The sequence below is a fragment of the Pholcus phalangioides genome, unplaced genomic scaffold (genome assembly GCF_987345545.1).
Source record: "Pholcus phalangioides strain wild (caught in Gottingen) unplaced genomic scaffold, Ppha-v1.0 ptg000042l_1, whole genome shotgun sequence".
Taxonomy (NCBI): domain Eukaryota; kingdom Metazoa; phylum Arthropoda; class Arachnida; order Araneae; family Pholcidae; genus Pholcus; species Pholcus phalangioides.
In genome coordinates, this window is record NW_028301628.1 from 35629276 (window position 1) to 35652505 (window position 23230).

Consider the following 23230-nt stretch of genomic DNA (forward strand, 5'->3'; position numbering starts at 1 on the left):
GGATAGCACAACAATTTAGATTCCTCAATCCTGAAGTACGCTTAGTATTTCGCTTGTTGTCGTAAGAGTTTAGACCTATGATACAAATGCTCCCAAATAGCACGAAAGCGTGCCACTTTCGAGAATATGCAACCAATGAGATTATTGGTACGCAACATTCATTCGAATGCTACCAATTGGTTGCGTATTCTCGAAAGCGGCATGTTTTCGTGCTACTTAGTATCATGTCTATCACGAGCCCTATACACTCATGCGTTGAAAGATTGATATCCATCACCAAAGCAAGCTCTTGATCTGCTCATAATGGAGATGAATTTTAAAGAATTGATCTGAGGCATTCTTCATCATAGTTCCTCTGTTTGGAGAGGCATTTAATTATTTCATTATAGGCGACGAAACACTTTTACATACTCTTCGCAGTGTTACTTAGATTAGCTACGCGTAATTCTGTGCTCGTGGAGTTCAGGAAAGGTTTAACTTTTCGCGACTTCCCTCTAGGAATTCAGTTGGTGGGCTTATTAGATTTTCTATGTCTTTTAACCCTTTGTTGTTCAGTGTTCCACTGCATGGAACACCCAACACTTGAGTAGCTTCTTAAACCGTTTAATTCAATTATAAATGGATAAAAATGGGTTTACCATTTACTTTGAACTTTCCTTTTCAATCACAGATGACACCACCACACAAGGCAATCCATGAACTTCAGCTGTGGCGCGTTATTTAAAATGCTTATTATTTACAAGAAATTTTGTATATTTTTTTGTGATACGAAAAAGGTTGCTTGAAAAAAAATTCTATGTTATAACCGTTGGCTTGTACCCTGTAAACTATTTATTCTATATTATTGGTAATTTTTATAGAGTAAACATACGAAGAAGCGTTGGATAAAATAAGGTGTTCCATCAACAGGAACACTGCACCACCAGCTCTTATTATATATATTTCGTTTGTAGAAAATGTGATCCTCTGGAATTTTGTGGGGAGGTTTCGGGCAGCGATGATTTTATCAGTAGCTCGAGCCATCTTTACTTAGATAGATAGAACCGCTCACAACCCCGGACTGATGCAAAGCAACTTACTTCCGTTACCCCAAAAGAGGCAGGGTTGTGTCGGAAAAATTAGCAAAAATTAATAGCAGTGGCCCCCCTGCCTCGTGCTCGCAAGTATCAAATCACTCGCGTCGTTCTCCCTATGAAGACAGCTAACATGTCTATGTAACTCACAAGCCAAGTCTATGTAACTCACAAGCCATTTGGGTAAAACTGATAGCTGAACCCAGTGACCAGGGAGAAATATTGCACGTGTGCCCAGTGGCACATAAGGGCTGGACACCGCAACTTGGGATTTCAAAAAAAGTGAGGAGAAAACACGTGTGGCAAGTAAGAAGAGGAAGTTGGCATGTTAAGGTGGAAGATTCGAATGGTCTAAATACACAATACATACAAAATATATATATACAGCGCCCCCACTGTGACGGAAAACGAGGAAACAAAGCATCCATCCACAGTGCTGAGCAGTTTTGCTTCCCTTTCTATTTACAGAATATGCAATATATACACACACACGCGCGAAAACACAGAGCCTCCACTGTGACGGGAATAAACAAACAAAGCCTCCGTCTACAGTGCTGGGCATTCACATTTGAATTACTCACATATATTATTTACATTGCATAAGTTTCCCTTTTTACATAATTGGGAATACACATAAACATTACTATAAATACAATACACACTGGGAGCAAATATTATGTGCTCATACAAATATCTTTACTTAGAGCTGCACGAATTATTTTGTTCTCGCTGTTGAGTTTCGCTACCGTACATTTTATAGAATTGTGTAGATATATATATTTTTTTGTGTATATATATACACACATAGTACATACTTACTTTCTCTTTTTTGTAAATATAATTCATAAAAAATAATATAAGCAAAAATTTTGGGGGGGGGGGCAGGGTGTAGTTTACTCCCCGTAGTGCAACTTGGGTCATGCTAAATCTGCTAGACAGGTATAATACAGTGGTTTTTTCACTCATACCCAAAAGCTTCCGCTCATTTACGCGCTTCACTGCGATGCTCGCTTACACGCACTTTTCAGAGCTCTGGTAGCGCATTGTTCCCGCTTATGAAACACTCGCAGAATCAAAACGGTAAGTGAAATCTTTACAAATTTATACCTGCGTATTCATTTAGTCCTAAGTAGACAGCCTACAACTTTTTTCAAATTTTAAAGGGTAGTGCAGGCCCGTCATTTAGGGGGGGGGGCGGCAGGGACTTTTGAAAATACACTAAAAATGATATATATATACAGGGTGATTATAAAAAAACTATCCCGACATATGGGCCCCTAACTATCATACCATACACAGAAACTGAATGAAATTTTGGCATAAGGTATTTTGATGTATGCGCTCAAGAATGATACGGAAAACAACAGTGTCACTCTAATAGTTACGGTTACAGTGAGAAAATTTCGAAAATATCAAATGGCAACACCAAGTTTTTTGTATTGGAATGTGATGTCCATTGTGAAAAACCCTAAATAGCGTTCGAACGGCAACTGTAGCATGAAAATCACCTGCGGTAGATAGGCTAAAAGTGAGGACAACCAATAAGGACAGAGAAGCAGCATAAAATAAAGCATTTTATTGGGTTTCACAAATTTTCCACATGACCTTGTGGAGAACTAATCAGGCCGAAGATCGGTGTGACGAATGAAACGAACATTAATGCTCTGGTGCACGGCAAAGCCCTTTTTCCTTGCCTAGCTCCGGGGATTTTCGTGCTACAGGTGCCATTCCAACGCTATTTAGTGTTTTTCAGTATGGAGATCGCATTCCAATACAAAAAACTTGGTGTTGCCATTTGATATTTTCGAAATTTTCTCACTGTAACCGTAACTGTTAGAGTGACACTGTTGTCTTCCGTATCATTCTTGAGCGCATACATTAAGCTATATATAATGAATAATCATTAAGAAATTGTCGTTTGTATCTCTTGCCACTTTTTACTACCGTTTTCCAATTGCCAGACAGGGGACGTTCGAGCATTACATCATCATCGATGGGGGGGAGGGGTTCCGATTTGCTGACTTTTAATGGCAACGGGGGAGGTGGGTTTGGAAAATACTTACGTCATCAACCATACTTTATGAAAATATGTAATATTCTTAATATGGCATCCTACTCGGTGGGCCAAAAACCAGAAAAACCTTTCGATTGTTTGTGGGCACTTGAAGTAACAGTCCCCCTCCCCCCCCCCCATTAATAAGTGCCCTACACATAGCCACTTTAGTGATCTCTACATTTTTCGCGGATCCAAGTGATCTGGAAATGTGTCCGGGCAGCTTAAGTGCTCCAGAACTGTGCAACGCATCATTCAAGTGATTCGGAATTATATGCGGCAGATCACTTAAATAATCTGAGAATGTGCCGCGGGTAACTTGAGTGAAGTAGAACCACACTGGGGGCCACTTAAGTGCTCTAAAACTACGTCACATGTCACTCAAGGGATCTCTAAATGTGCCACGGGTCGCTTAAACGTTCTGGAATTGTACCACGGGACACAAGCGATCTGTAAATGTGCCGCTTAGTCAATTTTTACAAAATTAAGTTTGAGGAGGGCAGGCCGCATCAGATAACCCCCAGGGCCATATTTGGTCCGCGGGCCAAGTGCCTTTATGCGATTTATCATTGCATGGCTTAGAGGGTGGGTCGCAATGAATTAATTAAAGATAAGTTTTGAGTTCATAGCCTTCAAATAACATTGAAATTAACAGAAATTGATTATAATAACATATAAAGGTATATTTTTCCCAAATTTCAATAAAAAAAAATATTTTTTTATGGTGGGGGAAGAGGGGGGCACGAGGCCCCCCCCCCCCCCGTGTACGTCTCTGATCCAACCAATATGCCATCCATCAATATTTATCCACCAATATGATCCAATATTAGGATTCAGAGGGTCAGAGCTGATGACGAAATTTTGCTGACGGGGGCGGGGGGAGAGGGGGGTCAGAGTTTTGCTGACTTTTTCTGACAAGGGGGTGGGGGGTCAAAAACGGATAAAAATTTGCTTACGTAATACTTGAACGGCCCCGCAAAAGTATTTGGAACATATACTTCAAAATTTTCCATCGATGCCTTACAAATATCTATATTGCCAATTTCTCCCAAAATTAAATTTAAAATGGCTTCAAGTCTTGTAATGTTCTCGTTTCCTACGCATATGCCGAAGAATGACGTACGAATAATTTGTCGATCCATTAGAAGGAAAAAAGTTGAATTGTTTTAGTCGCAGGTTTTTGAAGTTTTAATTAGTCAAACATGTTAGTTATAACTTATGGTGAGAGCGCTCAATAATGCATAATAATGTACCTTAAACCTTAAACCTTTTTTACCTAAGTTAAAAAAACCTTATAGGAAATTATAGAAAAAAATAATAATATATGTGATAAAAATCCCTTACACTTTACAAAGTAGCGTCCTCGGGTTAATTAATTACAGGCAATTTTGGAAACTTTTTGAATTAAAAATATCAGAAAACGATGCAAATTATTACCATTGAACAAACTCAGCGGAAAAGAAAATGCGTGATATACACTGACTAAGCAAAGTTGACGGAATGAAATGGGTGACGAAGCCCTGTGAGGTGTATACGTTTGAGAACGGGCATGTTTAGACATTCTCGAACAAAACTGTGATTGCTTAAAGAGGAAACAGAAAGGGACATTTTGCTATCGAGAAATATAATGTTTTTCCCTTTTCAGATAATTGGAAAATTTAATTTTCCCCCCCCCCCTTCCTAGATTGCCAAACTGGCACACTGTGCGAAATCACAACCTGTAATTGTCCCTTACCAATCGATACCAGTGCCGCCCCCCACCTCGTCACAGCAGTCGATTGACGGCGTATTAATAATTCTTGGTCCATCCCATCCATCCCGCTGAAAATTTCAAACACTTCAATCATATCACCCGACATCTGCGCTCTTCCAATGTAAACATTCTCAAAAAGTCAAGTCTCTCTTCATTGCTAAAGCCCCGGGCCCCAGCAAGAGCACGCGTGGCTCTTCTCTGCACCCCTTTCGACCAAGTCAATGTCCTTCTGTAAATATGATTTCCAAACTCTGACGATATACCCCAATCCAGGATAAACCGGAGAAATGGAAGGATCGCTTTAGGAGAACGCGAAGAGACCTTTTTGAGAATGAAACTGAGAATTCCATTCGTTTTTTTAGAATTCTCAGAAAAAATTCGATTTTAGAATTCACATATCTCTGAGAATATTGCACTTAAAAACGTGAAACTTCTTTTGGATGTCTACTATAACCTGATATCAACATATTCCTGTGGACGGGATGATTTTGATCCCTTGGGAATACGTGAAGATCACGTTATTTAAAAATTTAAAAACATGGAAATTCATGACTTCGAACATTTATATTCCACGAGAATGACTTTAATATCTGTCACCGTTTTCTTGCTATCCCATTTTGAAGCCCGCAGTCGATTGTGTAAAACACTATGCAACTTTAAAACAACTCAAAGCACCATTAAAAACAAACTTGAAAATGTATTTTCTTTCAAACCAGGTCATCTGATTTTCTCTTAATAAAACCCTGTGCCTCCTTAAAAGTGAATTTTAAAATGTCAAAAAATGGGTCAAAGTAGAACGTAGATGGGTCAAGACCTCTCTCTCTAGGACAACTTTCTTCTGATCTAGAATATTTTATTATACCATCGCTCTCCGCGTCACGAGCACGATCCGTTCCCCAGAATCGCTCGTAAGTCGAATCATTCGTAACCTGGAATCACGCCAATTTGGCTCTGATTCTCGAATTCAGATCAGAAAAGAGGAAGATTGGCCTCGTTAGAAAAGTTTTGTCATAGGTCACCAATTTCCATCTGTGGTAATTCTTTTGATTTCGTAACTTGGAACGTTGGTGAGTTGGCGAGTGGTGGTGTTGATTTTAGATTCTCCCTCCAGAAAAGCGCAAATTTATTCCGGCTTCATCCTCCATGGGTCACTTTTTTGGTGGAAGGAAATTCTCTGATTTTCTCTTAATAAAACCCTGTGCTTCCTTAATATGTTTTTGTTGCAAAAACAACATACACGCAAGCACATCTAACACACGAAAAAAACAAAAGTAAATTAGAAAGACCATGTACACTGTGCAGTTCTTTACGACCTATTTGGTCAGTCTGTCGTAGAACTTAATAAAAAGTCTGTATTCAATAAGCAACACCGCACTCCGCAATTGTGTTTCAGACTTGTGTGAATACATTAGAAACCCTCGCGAAAATTCCAGATACCTGTATAAACATGCAGCATTGAATTATGGAAATTTTTTTCCGTATTTGCAGTCAAATTTCCCAATGCCCTTCCATTAAAAAGCTGGTTCCATTAAAGAGCTAGTTTTCAGAAAAAAAAACGAACAAGATGGCGTTCTTAGATTTTCGAGTAATTTTGGGTAATATTCATTTATCTTTATTGCAGAAACATAAAGAAAAACATTCTTAATTCACCGCGATGATATAAATTTTTGATGTGAATTATAAATTGCTTCGAAGCAAAAGTCAAGAAAATTTTATGAAGTAGCATTCTCCGAAACTTTGTGCTGAACTTTTCAAATAAGGCATCTTTCGAGGAATGCAAGAACTTCAATTACAGCACGGAAGGGCAATAAATCTTTCTCCTTTCCCAAGAAAATGCTCCAGTAATTAACTTTAATTAGATAGTTATGGCGGCAAGTACCAGAAACTGGAACACGAATCACCATTGCCATCAAAGGAGATTCCCCCCACGATGAGTTCTCTATTTTTATTTTCCGTTTATTCTTCAACTTTTAATGACTCCATAGAGGAAACTGGAGCTACGATTTTCCACCGAAAATTTGACTTCTCGAGAAGTTGTTTCCGGATTCGAGACATCTTTGAAATTTGAGTCAATTTGGATACGAGAAATTCGACACGTTAAATGATCGACATAAAAGGGATTCATTATCTTATTCAAAGGACGCAAACGCTCGGTGAAACAAAAGAAATTCAAAATTTAAATTTAATATGCATTAATATATATATATATATATTTAATATTGTGCTACTAATGTATTTTTATGTTTTTCTCTAGTTTTTTCAATTTTTGTATTTTCTCATGTTTGCTTTTTGATTTCCAAAAGCTTGTTTTTCGCAAAAATGTCGGGGGAAACTAATGGTAAATTTATATATATATATTTACCATTAGTTTCCATCGACAATTTTGCGAAAAACAAGCTTTGGTAATCAAAAAGCTCTGCGTGCGTGTGTGTGCGTGCGTGCGTAAAAAACATACATTCTCAAAGAGATACTGAATTAAAAACCAAATAAATTCAAAAATGCCAAATTAAAACATTTCAAAACCAGAGTATAGCGCCAAAGGCAGCTGTAAACACATAACTAGAAATTATAAAATTAGAAGAAAAATGAAAAGATAAGCAATACGAAAATTAATGGAGCAATGAGGAGGTCGCTCTCAATGGGGAACCCATTGGGAACCTCACACACTGTTCCAAACAGCAAAAATGTTTCTAATGATGGCACGCCAAGAATAGGCATGAATTTACCATCAGTTCCCCCGACATTTTTTGCGAAAAACAAGATTTGGAAGTCAAAAAAGCAAACATGAGAAAATACAAAAATTGAAAAAACTAGAAAAACATAAAAATACATTAGCAGCACAATATCAAATGGACTTGGCATGTTTATTGCTAAAATGGCACCACCTACTTCACCAAACACCAACTCTGGCCATATCGCTATATTGCAATTTACTGCCATTAGTGAGATGGGTTGGAAGTGAAGGCGCTGTCTATCTGTGGTCCCCTCGAGTTCGTTAGGGAAAATATCTTATCTATATCCTCCCTTGGGTTCGAACCCGGGACCCTGACAACAACCTTCACGATGGTAGACGCGCATCTTACCACTATGCCACTCGGGCACAATGGCACCACCTGTCGGTGAGAAGTGTAAATAGATATTTATTTTTTTTATGTGTCAAAAAAAGTTCGACTCTTTAACAAGAGTAAGTCTAATTACTTAAAGTATGTTGGTTTTTTTAAATAATATTTTAATATTCGTTTAAATTTATGGGACAGCCTGTACAAAAATTGTGCAATTTGCCACGAATTAAGAGTGGTATAAAATGGAAAGATTAAAATGTTAGATGGCAGCACCTACATTTTTAACACTAGAGCGATAGGAATTTCAAAAAATCTAGAACGACGTAAACTGCTAACCAAATGTAGGATAAAAACCAACGTAAATTAAGTTTTTCTTTATACCGAAACTTCTTGAAACGCGGTATCGATTCAGTCTCTTTGAATTATTTCTGCATATGAAACCTTTTCCATATACTTTATATATTCTTTTGGGGTTTTTGGACAAAAGCGTGTTATTTACAATGACTAATCCCGTGTTTTGTTAATTTCAAAAGAGGTTTGACTATAATGTTTTTCAAGGTTTCATTTTCACTTGACAGTTCACTGACAAAATTTGAAGTACAATACGCGGGAGAACTTTGAGAAGAGATTGCATGATCATGAATTAAAACGCCCTGAATAGCCGCCGAATCCTGAGCTATGTGAGTACGTATGCAAGAAAGCTTTTCGATGCCGATCGTATCGTGCACTGATTTTTGTCGAAAAATCAACGGCACTCATTGGTAGAGTAATAAAGTTTAACAGTTTCTGGCAGCAATTTCCCCTTTGTCCTCGATTTCAATTTTGTGTGAATGTGGTACTCAAGACCATGATTTTCCTGTGCTAACCAACTGCGGAATTTATTTTTTAATTTTTTGCTCAGTCGAAATCTTGATATGCGGTAAAATAATGACTACCCACCTAACCCAGCAGGGCCCCCAGGACCCTTCTATGGTGGATTTATAGTGTGAAGAAACTAAAAAATGGTAAGAATCGTCTCGGCTTCCATACTGAGCCCCTGTCCACTGATAAAATCGAGAAAAATGAAGGTTCTTTTTTGGTACGACTTGTACCAGCGAATGCAATGCAATAGAAGCGAAAAGATTCATAGAAACGCTAAGTGAATTGAACAGCGTACTACGTCGAGGTTTCTCAAATCTGTGCTCTTCCAATGTAAACATTTTCAAAATACCAAGTCTTTCTTCTAAGCCTCATGTGCCATCAAGAGCACGCGTGGCTCTTCTCTGAAAAACCCTAGACCAAGTCAATGCCCCTCTGTAAATATGGTCCCCGAAACCTAACTGGCATACTCCAATCCAGGACGAACTAAGCCCCGGAAAAGTGGAATAATGGCTTTCGGAGAACTCAAAAAGAGACCTTCTTATCCTACTCAATCTTTGATTGAATTACCACTGCTGAACAACGTTCAAAAAACCTAAGTTGCTCTTCATTAAGAATACCCAGATCGGTGATCTCAGTTGCATCCGGAATAATAACACAATTCAACTCGTAAGTGAAATGAGGGTTGTTCGAATCAAAATGAGCGACCACGCACTTGTCAACGCTAAAATGCATGCTCCGTTCAATTTCCCACGCTGCAATCCTGTTAAGGGTGGTCTGAATAGATAGATAGATAGAACCGCTCACATCCCCGGACTGATGCAAAGCAACTTCCGTTACTTCAAAAGAGGCAGAGTTGTGTCGGAAAAATTAGCAAAAATTAATAGTAGTGACCCCCCTTGCCCCGTGCTCACAAGTATCAAATCACTCGCGTCGTTCTCCCTATGATGACAGCTATCAAGTCGATCTAACATACAAGCCATTTGGCTACAATTGATAGCTGAACCCAACGACGAGGAAGAAATATTGCACGTGTGCCCAGTGGCACATAAGGGCTGGAGACCGCAGCTTGGGATTTCAAAAGAAGTGAGGAGAAGACGTGTGGTAAGTAAGAAGATGAAGTTGGCATGTTGAGGTGGAAGATTCAAATGATCTAAATGCACAATACGTACAAAATACAACGCCTCCACTGTGACGGAAAACGAGGTTGGTCTGGAGCAACTCCCTATCGCTTTGATTCCCAACTACCCCACCATTAACTTCACGTCATCCGTGAATTCGCTAACAATCATGACATCGATACCCTAAACAAATTTATCGATAAAAAGTTAAAAGAAAAAGTATGGGGCCAAGGACCCTTCCTTGAGGGACTTTGACCTTTGAAGACCGGATACACCCCGCTTCCCATCTCAGAGAGATATCAAAGCGTTCCCGAAGGATGGGTGTATTCCTTGAGGGACTGCACTTTTAACATCTGTCCAGTCAGAGAAAACCCCGTTCACCATAACCCGCTGTGACCTATCCCTCAAGCGCGATTCTATCCGATTCATCAAGTTTCCCCCCCCCCCCCGATCCCCGCTTCAAGTGTTAACCACGATAGACCCAATCGAATGCCTTCTGGAAATCAAGATGATCCCAATAATGGGTCATAATTTCAAAAATAGTTTCTCGAGTGAAATAACCTGAGTTTATGGATTCTGAGTTTATTCTATGTCAATGCAGCGAAATGCATTTCTGAATCGTTCCCGCGTGAGTTTCGTTTTGTGTCGTAAAGTATCCACGTCCTATTCTTACTCCCCGAGCAAACAATACCTTACGGTTTGACGAAGATCTGAAAAGAAACAGACAATATAACTTTCTACCATCTTCGATAATCTAGAAATTCCAGATTTCAAGAGAACACTGAAGGGATTGGAAATCTTTCGTTTTCCCTTACATTCGATATCTTTTACGGAGCTTTTTTTTATAGCCCTACCATGTTTTATATCATCTCAGAGAGTTTATCTTTATGAAGATTATTTTCGAAGTGTTTAGACAGCGTCTGGGATTGTTGTTTTTAGTGCTGTTAGGATTTCCACATGTGCTCACCAATCTCGTTTTATTTACTGATTCTCTGATGTATATGTTACGGTGAATACAATGAATTGGTTATTATGCATATTTATATACCAATCTCCTTTGTAAGTTTTATGGATTTATCACTATTACCGGTGAATGTACATAATAACCAAGCGTCTTTGGTGAATTTGAAAAATACCAAAAAAAAACTATCACTTTTAACGGAGATTATGCGTAATACCCAAGCGTCGTTGATGAATTTCAGTAATACTGCAAACATTATCATTCTACCGGCAATTATGCATAATGATCAAGTGTCGTTGGCGAATTTGATAAATATTTGAAATCCATTGCCTTTGTTTTTGATTATGCATAATACCCTAGTGTAATTGATGAATATGATAAATATGGGAAAAAATTATTTTTGTTTTTGATTATGCATAATACCCTAGTGTAATTGATGAATATGATAAATATGGGAAAAAATTGCAAATGAGTTTAGCATGCGTGATGAATACGGCTAGGATTTCTATGTGTGCGTATTTTTTATTTTGTTTGTATACTTCGCTATTTTTACGTGATAAAGCATTTTCAAAATTTCAAGGCATATGTTGCATATTTCATAGTTTTCGATAAAAAGTAAATTTTTTTCCCGGCTATTCCAATTCTGCTTCAGACAAGTTTTTGCTGTTCCCACCTCTGACGAGAACTTTTTCTTCTTCTTCTTCCCCGTTATTCACAAAAGGCTCCAAAACGTACCCCCATCTCCCCAACCTGGGGGTCGTGTCCATCTACAACTAAAGGGTCAAACTTAGAAATGTACGAAACTGATAATATTTAGCAACTTTTTTTTTGAAAACCATGTGCAAGCGCAGGGAATGTTAAGAGTTTATCATTAACATAAACACAATGTAAAAAAATGCAAATTTATCTGTAAAATTGATGATAAAATGAAAGTACAATCGAATCTGTTCAAGACAAACTTGGCCATACACGGTGTAACTAAACTGATGGTCAGAACTGTAAGGGGTGACATAACTCGCCAAAACAAACAACTTCCACCACAATTTGGGGGTCGGGAAGCAAGCGACAAGCCGCGAGAGGGCGCTTTCCCTGAAGTTGATGGAACGTGGCCTTTCGTGGAATCCGTCAATCAGCTGCTATTCGCAGGCAGGGATAGAGCTGCATTCGAAGTAACGCGTAGAACTCGGATACGACCTTCATGTTGCAAGGAGTTGAAGTGTTATCAAATGAAAAAAGTTAACTTTTGCATGGACACCCTGTCCTCTAAAACCCAATTAGAAATTTGTTGTCGTGTTTCTGCAGGGCAACAAAAACGGAGAAAATTCGGGATAAAACACCATGAATAAGGAAAAGAAACGTTGTCCGTAAGTGTTTATGCTAATTAAATTAATTAATTTTTTAAATTAACATATCTTAGCCAATATCACACCTAGAAACGTGAAATATTTTGTTTCTGTTGCCCTCAGGACGACAGCAACTTTTCAATTGGAAGTTAGAGGACAAGGGAACCATTTCAAAAATTTATTTTCACTCTCAAAACTGGTAGAGAGGGATTTCTGAACACATTTTGTGTATTTTTTAAATTGGAACCATACTGCTACGCCAAATTGTTGATGCGATAAAGGCCGCATCACGACTTACAGGACACCCTGTATAAGAATGAGAATTTGCTTGCTTCCATGGATAACTAATAGAATATAAATTCTGCGCGGCAGTTTCAAAAACACAGCGTTATAAATAAGGTGGATGATGCGGTCATGAGACATAGTATCGATATTCTTATTTTACATGGAAATCAACGGATTTCATCCATATTTTATGCAGTTGTCTGTCCGGATATATGACATTATTCTGATGAGGAATGAATAATTTAGCCCTGAAAGTGTCATGAAAATATTCCGTGTTTGTTTTTATTTGCATTTCTTTTTATATAGGTTTTATCATTCCTCGATTTCATTTTTTTTCTTTTAGTTTTCATGCAAACAAAGTTTTCATGCATTTTTTGACTGTTTTCATCGTTATTTGGTGCGATATAAGCTTGGTTTTTTTAATTCTGGAGCAGTTTAAATGACTGAAAAGTAGAACTTTTTCATTTGATAGGTTGAGTTTATAGCCATGTTGTATTCGCTGAACATGAGCGAATATCATTATTCTTCACATTTTCTGTTGGTGTCATATAATTAATCAAAAACGCACATTTCTTTCTTATAATGTTTCTAAAATATTCAAAGTCTTTAGAATTCCGTTTTACTCGGAAAGTTACATGATTTTTATTACATATTAACAGTTTTCCTTATACAAATACAAATACAACGCCACAACAGGCAAATTGCCCAACGAGGTGGCTGCATCATGGATCCCCGAGCCCCTACCTACTACTGCTACACCACACCCCCCCCCCCCCGCGGAACCCCCCAACGAATCGTTACATGCGGGAATGTGCGTGTACGTGTAGTGCAACCTGACGTAAAGTTTTGTTTTCTGTGTAATGCTTGTTATGTGTAGTGCTGTCATCTGCCCCCAGTTTTACTAACTATGAGTGAAGTGTTATGGTTGAATGATTCACCGTTGTAGGACTGTTGCTCTCTGTGGCGAGACTTTTTAACGGGGAGATCGGCTCGCATTTGCGCCTTGAAGTTGGGAACCACAGAAAACCAACTTCAGCCGACCACCACTGTGGGGTTCGAACCCGGATCCTCGCATCACGAGTCCGGCACTATAACCACTCGACCACCACAGCGGCAAAAAGTGTAATTATTTGGAGGTGGGTGGATTTGAACCCATATACCCTGAACTCTTCCCATCTCTAACTCCATATCTTACCAACCCACCACTACAGCACTAAAGTTTATTTTTGTGGTTTAAATTTGTTTAACTTATTATTTCTTTTCATTGGAAAGCCTTTACTTTCTTTCATTCATAAATCGATCACAATCACCATGCGCAATTTACTACTGAATGAGTTGTAGCGGAAGTGCGTACTTGTATACCCAACAGTCTGAGTTCATATCTAGTAGGGCTACTACTGAACCACACATGCACTTCATCCATACTCCTCTGCGGAACTTCTAACGAATTAGTACATGTTGGAATGTGCGTGCATTGAACCTAACCTCAAACTTGTTTCTGTGTAATGCTTGACACAGTGCTGCCATCTGCTACCTATTTTTCAAACGATGAGTGAAGTATCGTGATTGAAGATTTATCGTTATAGGCAAGACTATTTAACGGTAAGATCGGCTCGCATGCGCGTCTCCAAATTGGGAACCACAGAAAAACAACCCGACATGGCCAAAGCATGTAAAAATTTTGACCTAGAATACATTTTTTTTCACCACGTGAACGAGTATGCAAACAGAAAAAAATTAAAAATTGTAGAGAATAAATAGATAAAAATACGTTGATATATATTACACATTAAACGTGTAATCATTGTATTCTAATCTGTTTTCATAGTTCTAATACTTATCACCCCGATGCGATCATGTGCTCTCATATACTGCAACTGGGCTATTCTACAAAAAGTGGGAAACCTCACTTTTAATCAAATAATCCTAATGGTATTCGTAAAAGAAGAAAAAGGCGAGGTCCTAACGTTGAGTGTTTCTCGTACTCACAATAAAAATAATAACAAAGTATAAAAATATGAAACACAATAAGAGAGTAAGATCGTAAGTTAAGGAAATCTTCCTTCATTTCTTTTTTTCAGCTGTACGTCAATCATGTCTCCCGTTTTTGTCAGTTTGCGAAAATTTCACTTAATTTTAGCGCTCTTTTATGAGAAATATGTTGAGGAGAATCCTGAACTTGAACATACAAGTCCAAGGCTTTTAGTGTCAATTGGTAATTTCATCCATCGCCTTCGTATTTCATCCATCGACACTCTAATACATATCTTTTTAATATATCTCGGTATTTATCATCAAATTTGTGTCAAGTCCCGGTTGTTATCAGGATTTGTCCCGAAACTGCCTAACCTACCCTATAGGTCCAAACCTGCCCATGTCCGGTGCCGCACCATAAATCAGTCACGATTCTAAAAACTCGGTGACTAATTTTTCAACTCCAACAGCACGTAAATTTTCGATTTTTAATGAATGGCCACATTGCTTTAGAAATGTCGTATTAAAAAAAATTACATCGCTTTGGATTTTTTTTTTCATGCAAATAAATATAAATTTGTTTTAAAATTTTTTTAGTAAGTAAATCCAGTGATAATATATTTTTGGGATGCAATATTGAAACCATGTCACAACCTCCTTAGTCCAGATCTAGCTCCAAGCGATTTCTGGCTGTTTCCGATGTGAAGGTGAAGATCCAAGGCATAAAATTTAATGAAGATGCTGACGTTACGAGGCTGTGCAGGGCTCACTCTAAGACCGGAATTTCAGAAAAAAGCCTTCTCTACTTGTTTTGAAAAGTAAATTGAACGATGAGACGATTGCATATCATTTCTAAGGCAGGAGTATTTTCAACCCATGGGTGGAGATACGGGGGGGGCATGCCCTCGCCCAGCGTCAAAGGCGGAGTCGACTGATCCTAACGTATATGTCTATATATGAATTGACATCATCACCATCGTGCCTCCCCCAGCAATAATGAAAATGCCCTCCCCACCAAACGCCAAAGTCTATTGCCGCCTATGCTTCAACCTTTCAGACATTGTGGGCCAAACTAAACTTTCCACGTAGCTCGCGGGCCAACGAATCATACAGCGGTGTTCTCGGTTATTAGATTGAACAATTAATAAACTAAATTTATTTAGTTTAATTCAAAATTGTATTGATTTCGAAATAACTTCCTTTCATGAATTAATTAATTCTTTCTAATTAGTTATTTTATTAAATATAAAGTTTGCCCACAATAATTCTGAAAATATTTTATCTTTAATTTTAAATAAACATCGATTTTAAATTTCCATTAATTATGAAATTATTTATTTGGAAAATTCTTAATTTTTTTCTATCAATTATTACTTTTAACTATTAAAAAATTACTATATTAATTATACTAAATTTATAAATACTGAAAATTACTCTTAACAATTTGGAAATTACTCATAATAATTCTGAGTGTTCCTATGAAAAGTATATCAATTATATTTAATTCAGCAATTTTTGTATAATTATTTTTTATTAATTATAGATTTTCATCAATAATGGAATTATTTTTTTCCATAACTCAATAACTCGAGAATTATTTGAATTATTGAATTATTTCTTCTTATTTATTTAATTATTTCTCCCCGAGTTCGCCCTTTTGATGTATTAAATGCACAGAATAACTATTGAATCCGGAAACTATCCGACAGTTCTAAAATACAGCGGTGCAGATTCCAGATTCCCTTCAACGATTTTTTCCCTCGGAATTTGATCGTTTCTGTATGTAAAGTATCTATTTTCTAAAAATGGTCGGGCGGAGAGCCCCAGCGAAAAGCTCGGAGGGCCAAATTTGGCCGGGGACCATGGGTTGAATGGCCCTGATCTAAAGGAAGTTATTTTGAGAAAAATATAAATTATTTTCTGCTGTACCTAAATTTTTTGATTTATGATTTTACTCTCAGTCCTTATGGAACGCGCCTTGTATAATTAAATCATAAATTCTCAAGAAAAAATTTACATACAATTACTGTAAATGCTAGCTTGGCCTTTATCGCATCAACTGTCCGTTATAGAGGTATGATTCCAATTTATAAAATGTTCAACAGGCGTTCAAAAATTACCCTGTAGCAGTTTTAAGAGTATGCCACAAACTAAAAGGAAATCTAAATTTTTTAACGGTCCCCTTGTGTTCTAACTTCCAATTGGGAAGATGTTGCCCTGTCTCTCCTGATGCCAACAGGAAAAATTCCATTTTTCTAAGTGCAATATTCACAGATATATATATATAGACATATTCAAATTCGAAAAACGGAGGAAATTTGGGAAAGAACGGCGTTGAATTATGAAAGCGGTATTTCCGCGTTCTTTCCCAAATTTCCTTATTTTTTTCGAATTCGAATATCTCAGTGAATATTGCACTCAGAAACATGGAATTTGTTTTCTGTTGGCATCAGGGGAGACAGGACAAGAATTTTCTAGTTGGAAGTAAGAGCACAAGGGGGCCGTTTACAAATTTCGTAAAACACTGTACTTCCATTCTGAAAACTGCTACACGGTAAATTTTGAACGCCTGTTGAGCATTTTATAAATTACCTCTACGACGGACGGTTCATGAGATTATCGCAGATAACCCCTAGCACTTACAGGACACCCTGTATATAAAAGTTTCACAGACCCAAGAAATTTCTCTCAATCAATCTTATCAGTAGAATTTTACCCGAACAACGTTTTTTGATCTATTCGATTTTGCGATTAATAGGGATTTTCCGTATAATCGAAATTCTTTATCGGCGACTGCAAAAGGAAATGGGAGTCTTTTTTTCCCCTTTTTTCCCGACGGAAATTTTCCCTCCCCCGTCATCGAAACGTCGCGGGAATGAGAAAATTCGGAACAAATAATTAGAATATTTGTAGGCGAAAGAAGCCGGAATGTCAGGGAAATGCATTCCTTATAATCAGTCGCATTAAAAATAGTAATAATAATAAAGATTTAAAGAACAGAATTCTCTTCATGTAAGTCTTCACACCATCATCGACGGAGAAACATACATTTCCCCCCCGTCAAAAGAAATACTTTCTCAACATGTAAATTACCGAAGTACGATGATGAGGAGTGTTAAGAATAACATCAAGAGAGAATGTTTGCTCGATGAACTCTCGACAATTTTTGCTGGGAAATTCAATTAGTCCCTACAAGGGGGGAATGTTTGTTTAATGAACGCAGAGCCCATTAAAATAATGTTTCAGCATACTGCTACTACTACTACCATGTTTTATTTGCCCCGTGGAAAAAAAAAAGCCATTTCATCTTCGAAAGTAACGCTTGCAGTTTTAAATCACGTTTTTTTGCAGTTTTTAGCTTTTTTCTAGTTTTTGTTCGGGGAATATATATACGTGCACTTGAATTCGAATACTTTGCACTTTGTACATGGAACTGTGTTTTGATTATGATTGTAATGTGGATACTTTGCACTAATAACTTGATTATATTACCTCCAATAATTGGATAAACTAGAAGAGGAAATCAATATCTTATTTGGATATTATGCCGAGAGGAATTTGGGAAAAGGCAATTGATATAATGTATCTTCGCCCGAGTGAAACTCATCATCCATCTCTGTTGCCACTACCATTAGCTGAAGTTGAGTTGCAGTGTCTCTACTCTTCCCAACTTCGAGGTGCGAATGCAAGCCGATCTCCCCATTAGAAAATCCCGCCGCAGACATTGAACATTGAAGGACCGGACACACCCCGCTTCCCATCTCAAGGAGATATCAAAGCGTTCCCGAAAGATGGGTGCATCCGGAATTTTATTAAATATGTATATATATATCTATATAAATTTGTATAACAGAATAACAAGTCCAATTACAGGAGTATAAATCAACGAAATAATTATGATAAATCATGATCTAAGAATCGAAATCTAAATTGGTATTATAGCGTCCTTGGGGCACGTCCAGACTCGATAATCAAATTCTGTTGGTGGCGGTCCGTCCGCGTTCGTTGGATGTCACTAGTCATGTAGGCCGTACAACGACGAATCGATGTCATGTTTGCGTCGCATGTCCTGATCCAAGTGTCCAAGTCAGCCAATGTTCGGACACCCAGATGTTTTAGCTCATTCTAGGAACACATTCCTGTTCCATAAGCATCCTACGTCTTAATTCTCCTGGGCAATTAGGAGATTTCATCATTCCCGAAGCTACATCGGCTGGCTATCTGGATTATGGGGTGCATTGATTCACAACGTTAACATGTTAAGTGTTTATAGTTTCTCCAATAACCGCAGACAGCAACAGGCCTACAACGGTAAAATCGTCAAACATTAACTCATAGTTCGAAAAATATGTGGTAGATGGCAGCAATATAACAATCATTACACAGAAACTAGCTTCACGTTATGTTCACAACACGGACACGCACATTTCGGCATGTACCAATTCGCTACAAGGTCCGCAGAGGAATATCGACGAGGTACATGTGTGGTTTAGTAGTAATGTGTTTACTCAGCAAGTCACGCTACTGTCCGTGTATTAAAGCAAAAAAGATTGTCTCTCTGTGTTATGATGGCCAGTTCGCTTGCCATTAGTAGGCAAGAGGTCCTGGGTTCGATTCCCGTGGGAGGGAACTTTATTTTTCAAGTTCACCGCGGCATAATGACCACACAAATTAGCGGATGTTTAAAATTTATACATTTAACTTCAACCAAAGTGCCCAGTAGTTATAATTATCGCAATTTAATAAATAACTAATTTATTAATTAATTAGCAGTTATAATTAATAATTAGCCACTACAATTCAAAATTTAATTGATTTGTTCCGTACAGCAAAAGACTGTTATTAATGAATCAATTAACCATCGCGAACTTATCAGCTCAAGACACTTGTTAATTAATAATCGTAATTCATTAATAATTAACTAATCGTATATTATCACGTTTAAATATAAACTCTATTCTGCTATTCCTTCAGACGTGTACTATTGGACTAGTCATAGGATGTTGGGGGGTGTCGTCCCCAACCGCGAACATGGGAGACGCGGACCCCGTAGGGCCACGATCGCGGGGAGCAGCCACAGCTCTCACTATAGTGATTGATAATCTTCATATTGATTCACACGAGATCCCACCGCTGCAGCTTAACAGCATGAGCAGCGAACCGTCATGGAAAAATGAGAGTGAAATCGTTAATTAATCATTTAACAGTTAATTAACTATTTTGCTTTTTTATATGTCATAATTATTCACCGATTAGCAAGCAATAACGATAAATAATCGTTACAAAAACTCCGTTGGATGCAGTATTCCACAATAAAACGGATATTTAGTGGAAAGTATCCGCTTTAAAGTGCGAAGTATACCCGTATTAAACAACAAAGCATTCGTTTTAAAATGGAAAGTATCCTTTTTGAAGTGTGAAGTATATATATATTCGTTTTACAGTGCAAAGTACCCTTTTAAAGTGCATCCATTTCAAAGTGCAAAGTACCCTTTTTAAAGTGTGAGATATAGTGAATGTCATCCAGACTAAAGTGCCGTGAATTCCATCATCGTATAAGAAATTAGTCCTATGCTTAATTACTTTTTTTTTCTGTCTCAGAGTGTCTCAGTGTCTGTTTCGGTGCTGACTTTGACGTTCATTTCGATCGATCGATGGTACGCTATCTGCCACCCGCTCCGCTTCAAAAGTACTTCATCCAGAGCTAAAATCTCAATCGTCGTGATCTGGTTGTTCTCCATCGTCATCGCTTTGCCAGATGCTTTCGTATTGGATATCCGGCAGCCTCTTCCGTTGGAGACCTTGTACTTGACCGACTGTACGTACACCTGGGCCGAAGGAAGTAGTCAGATTTACCAACTGATCCTCGTGGCTGTACTGTACATCGCCCCGTTCATCCTCATGACGGTGACTTACTATCAGATTGTGCGAGTATTGTGGAACAAAAACATACCTGGGTCTTCGGAATCCAATCGGCACGTAGCTAGGACGAGTAAGTAAATTACACAAGAATGTTTATGCATCTTCAGGAAAATCTTCAATATATCAATGTCCCTCTCATTTCCATTAAAAAGCCATACTGAGATTCATGTTACTTATAAAAAGTTGCCACGCAAATAAAGGTTGTTGTTCAAAATTCGTAAAATTTGAAGGAATTGGCATATTTGGATGTTTCGTTTGCGAAAAAAATTATTCTCACAAACGGGTTATAGAAAAAAAATTAGTTAAATTTTTTGTTGATAGAGGACGCTGCAGGGAAGCAAATCTTCGGAAATATGCTAATCAGAGTCCTATAAAATGCAGGGTGTGCGATTAAAAGCTCATTTCTGAATTCTCCTGTTATTGGCTGAAGCTTTACAAACGTTTGGGATCCAGAAGTAATTGAAGAAAGATTCAGGTTCATAATTCTATGATTTTCTTTCACGCAGCGTACTCTATTGACAGAAATCTGAACTTTTTCTTTAAACCAAAAAACTTCTTCGTGAAAATAGTTTTTTCGCAAACCAAACGCGCATTCAAAAATTTACCAATTCCTTCAATTTTTTATGAATGTTTAAACTCCTCGCGAATTTATGAAATACACTGTGTGTGTACTTAAAAAAACAGGTTCAATTACATTAATCTCTCATATTTTTAAATCTGAATGTTATTGAGAGGGAAAAATTGTATATTAAATGCCGTAAAGGCAGAAAAAGTGGAAAATCTTAAAAAAAAATATATCCTATAATTTTTAACGCCTGTTGTGGCCAATTATGAATAAACGAAAATCTACGTATTTTACTGCGTATAAATTCGTGGATTGAAGAAAGCTCGAAAAAAATTGGAATTTCTTAGTAGGTATAATACAGCTGCGTGTTATTCCCGGCTTAATTTTTTTTGAGAGATCAGAAATGTTTTGAATATATATATTAATTAATTAATTTTTTTTCAAGATTTTCAAATGGTGTGCACCATTTGTCGTCTTTCCACAAAATCACTTGACAAACAACTCTTTTCACACACACATTATTGATGTCATTTTTGATGAATGGAACGTTCAAAAGCTTATTATACGCCGCTCCAGTACTTCCTATACACTCATAACTTTTTCTCTATGTAGTGAAATCCTCATCTGCTGATTTTACGATAGAGTAGGACCGGATCTAGGGAGGGGCGATCCGAATAGCGTGGGAAAATTTTGTCTGTCCTGTAAAATACGGGACGATCCGACTGTGCTACACAATAAAGTCGGCCCCTCCCGCCGCTATTGCCCTGGATCCGCGCCTGCGTAGGAGAATACGGTAATAGCTTCTATTGAAAATGATAACATCTCCGATAACAGAATCGAATCGGTATTTAATGCTGATGGCAGCTGTAATTTACGACAATAGTAGGTAATGATATAAGAAACCATGTAAAATTAATCACATGTCATTAAGAAAGAAAGAGAGGGCATGTAAATGTAATATTTCAAAATAGTAGGTTAAACTAAATTTCATGCCCACACCTTTTATTTTCACATCTTAGAGTATATTGAAGTATGGAATATAGAAAAGTTGTATTATTTACAAATTTTACTTTCTATGATTTTCAAACATTGTTTAATGAAACGTGATATTATCATGCCTGGATATGGGAATAATGCGGAGAAAACATCCATATATTAGTTCATATTACACACTAATCTGTAAATACTATTTTATTATATAAACGTTTTCTTTTGTTTGCATTAGCAATGGCAATGCAGAATGGCAGAAACGGAACGACTGTCCAACTGATCGCTGCAAATCCAAGTTGCGAAGGTCAAATAAAATCGAGGAGAAAAGCAGCTAAAATGTTGATCGCAGTAGTTGTCGTTTTCGGAATATGCTATTTTCCCGTACATCTGATAAATGTACTCAGGTATATAAATGATCTTTTGTGCATTGCTTTTCACGTGAACACATGCATCAAAATATTAATCCAAAGACATATTTAACGTGTTTCTCTTCGCTATCCACCGCTGCGCTTAGGTTTTTAATAATATTATTCTGAAGTCTTGTGACATTTTACACTGATGTGGTGCCTACATTATTAAGTTTTCGTTATCTCCTAGAAAAATTTAAATATCGAATACCGTATTCTAATTTGTCGGCATGCCGTAAAAATCGGGGGACGCCAACTTTTTTTTTAATGTTGGGGCCTGGTCCTTTCCCGGTAGGCCGAAAAAAGCCAAGTTCGCAAGTTCGTTCGTAATTGATTCGTCAAGACCGATATCAATATGTATCAAATACGTGAATCGGGATAAAATAACAGTTTTCGTTGTAGCGGACATGTTTTCTCCTGGAATTTGATAACAATAACAAAAGTTAAGCATTTTTTTATCGCTCTAACCTAATTATTGCCAGCCTACTACGAATGCAAATAATATGATTTGTATGTTTGGAGAGATTTGAAGAAATATGTTGTCACTTTTGTATGATAATATGCCTTGCAGTGCAATTTTTCAATTTTCTGCTCTGTTTCAAATTTTAACAGATGATAAATGAATGCAAAAATACTTCGCGATCTACTTATTTTTAAAATTTAGCTCATTAAGGGCCGTATTGACCGACATGGTTTGGACTGTAGTCACAACTTTTGGATGAGAGATAAACATAGATTGGTTAAAAACCTGAATTTAACCAATCTGTGTCGATCTCTTATCCAAAAATTCTGACTATAGTTTAAACCATGTCGGTGAATACCACTCCTAATCTATGAGAACGGATGTGCTTAGTATCCGAAAT

The 23230-nt window shown here is 37.4% G+C and overlaps 1 protein-coding gene across 1 annotated transcript in view; it reads left to right on the forward strand.

Annotated features, from left to right (window-relative positions):
• The window catches only part of LOC149064944 (orexin receptor type 2-like), a 135807-nt gene that overhangs the window by 101161 nt on the left and 11416 nt on the right, over positions 1–23230 (forward strand). Inside the window, exons 3-4 of the mRNA XM_089255167.1 lie at positions 20085–20475; positions 22196–22364. Of these exons, the coding sequence (XP_089111293.1) occupies positions 20085–20475; positions 22196–22364 (560 nt within the window). The remainder of the gene's footprint in view (positions 1–20084; positions 20476–22195; positions 22365–23230) is intronic.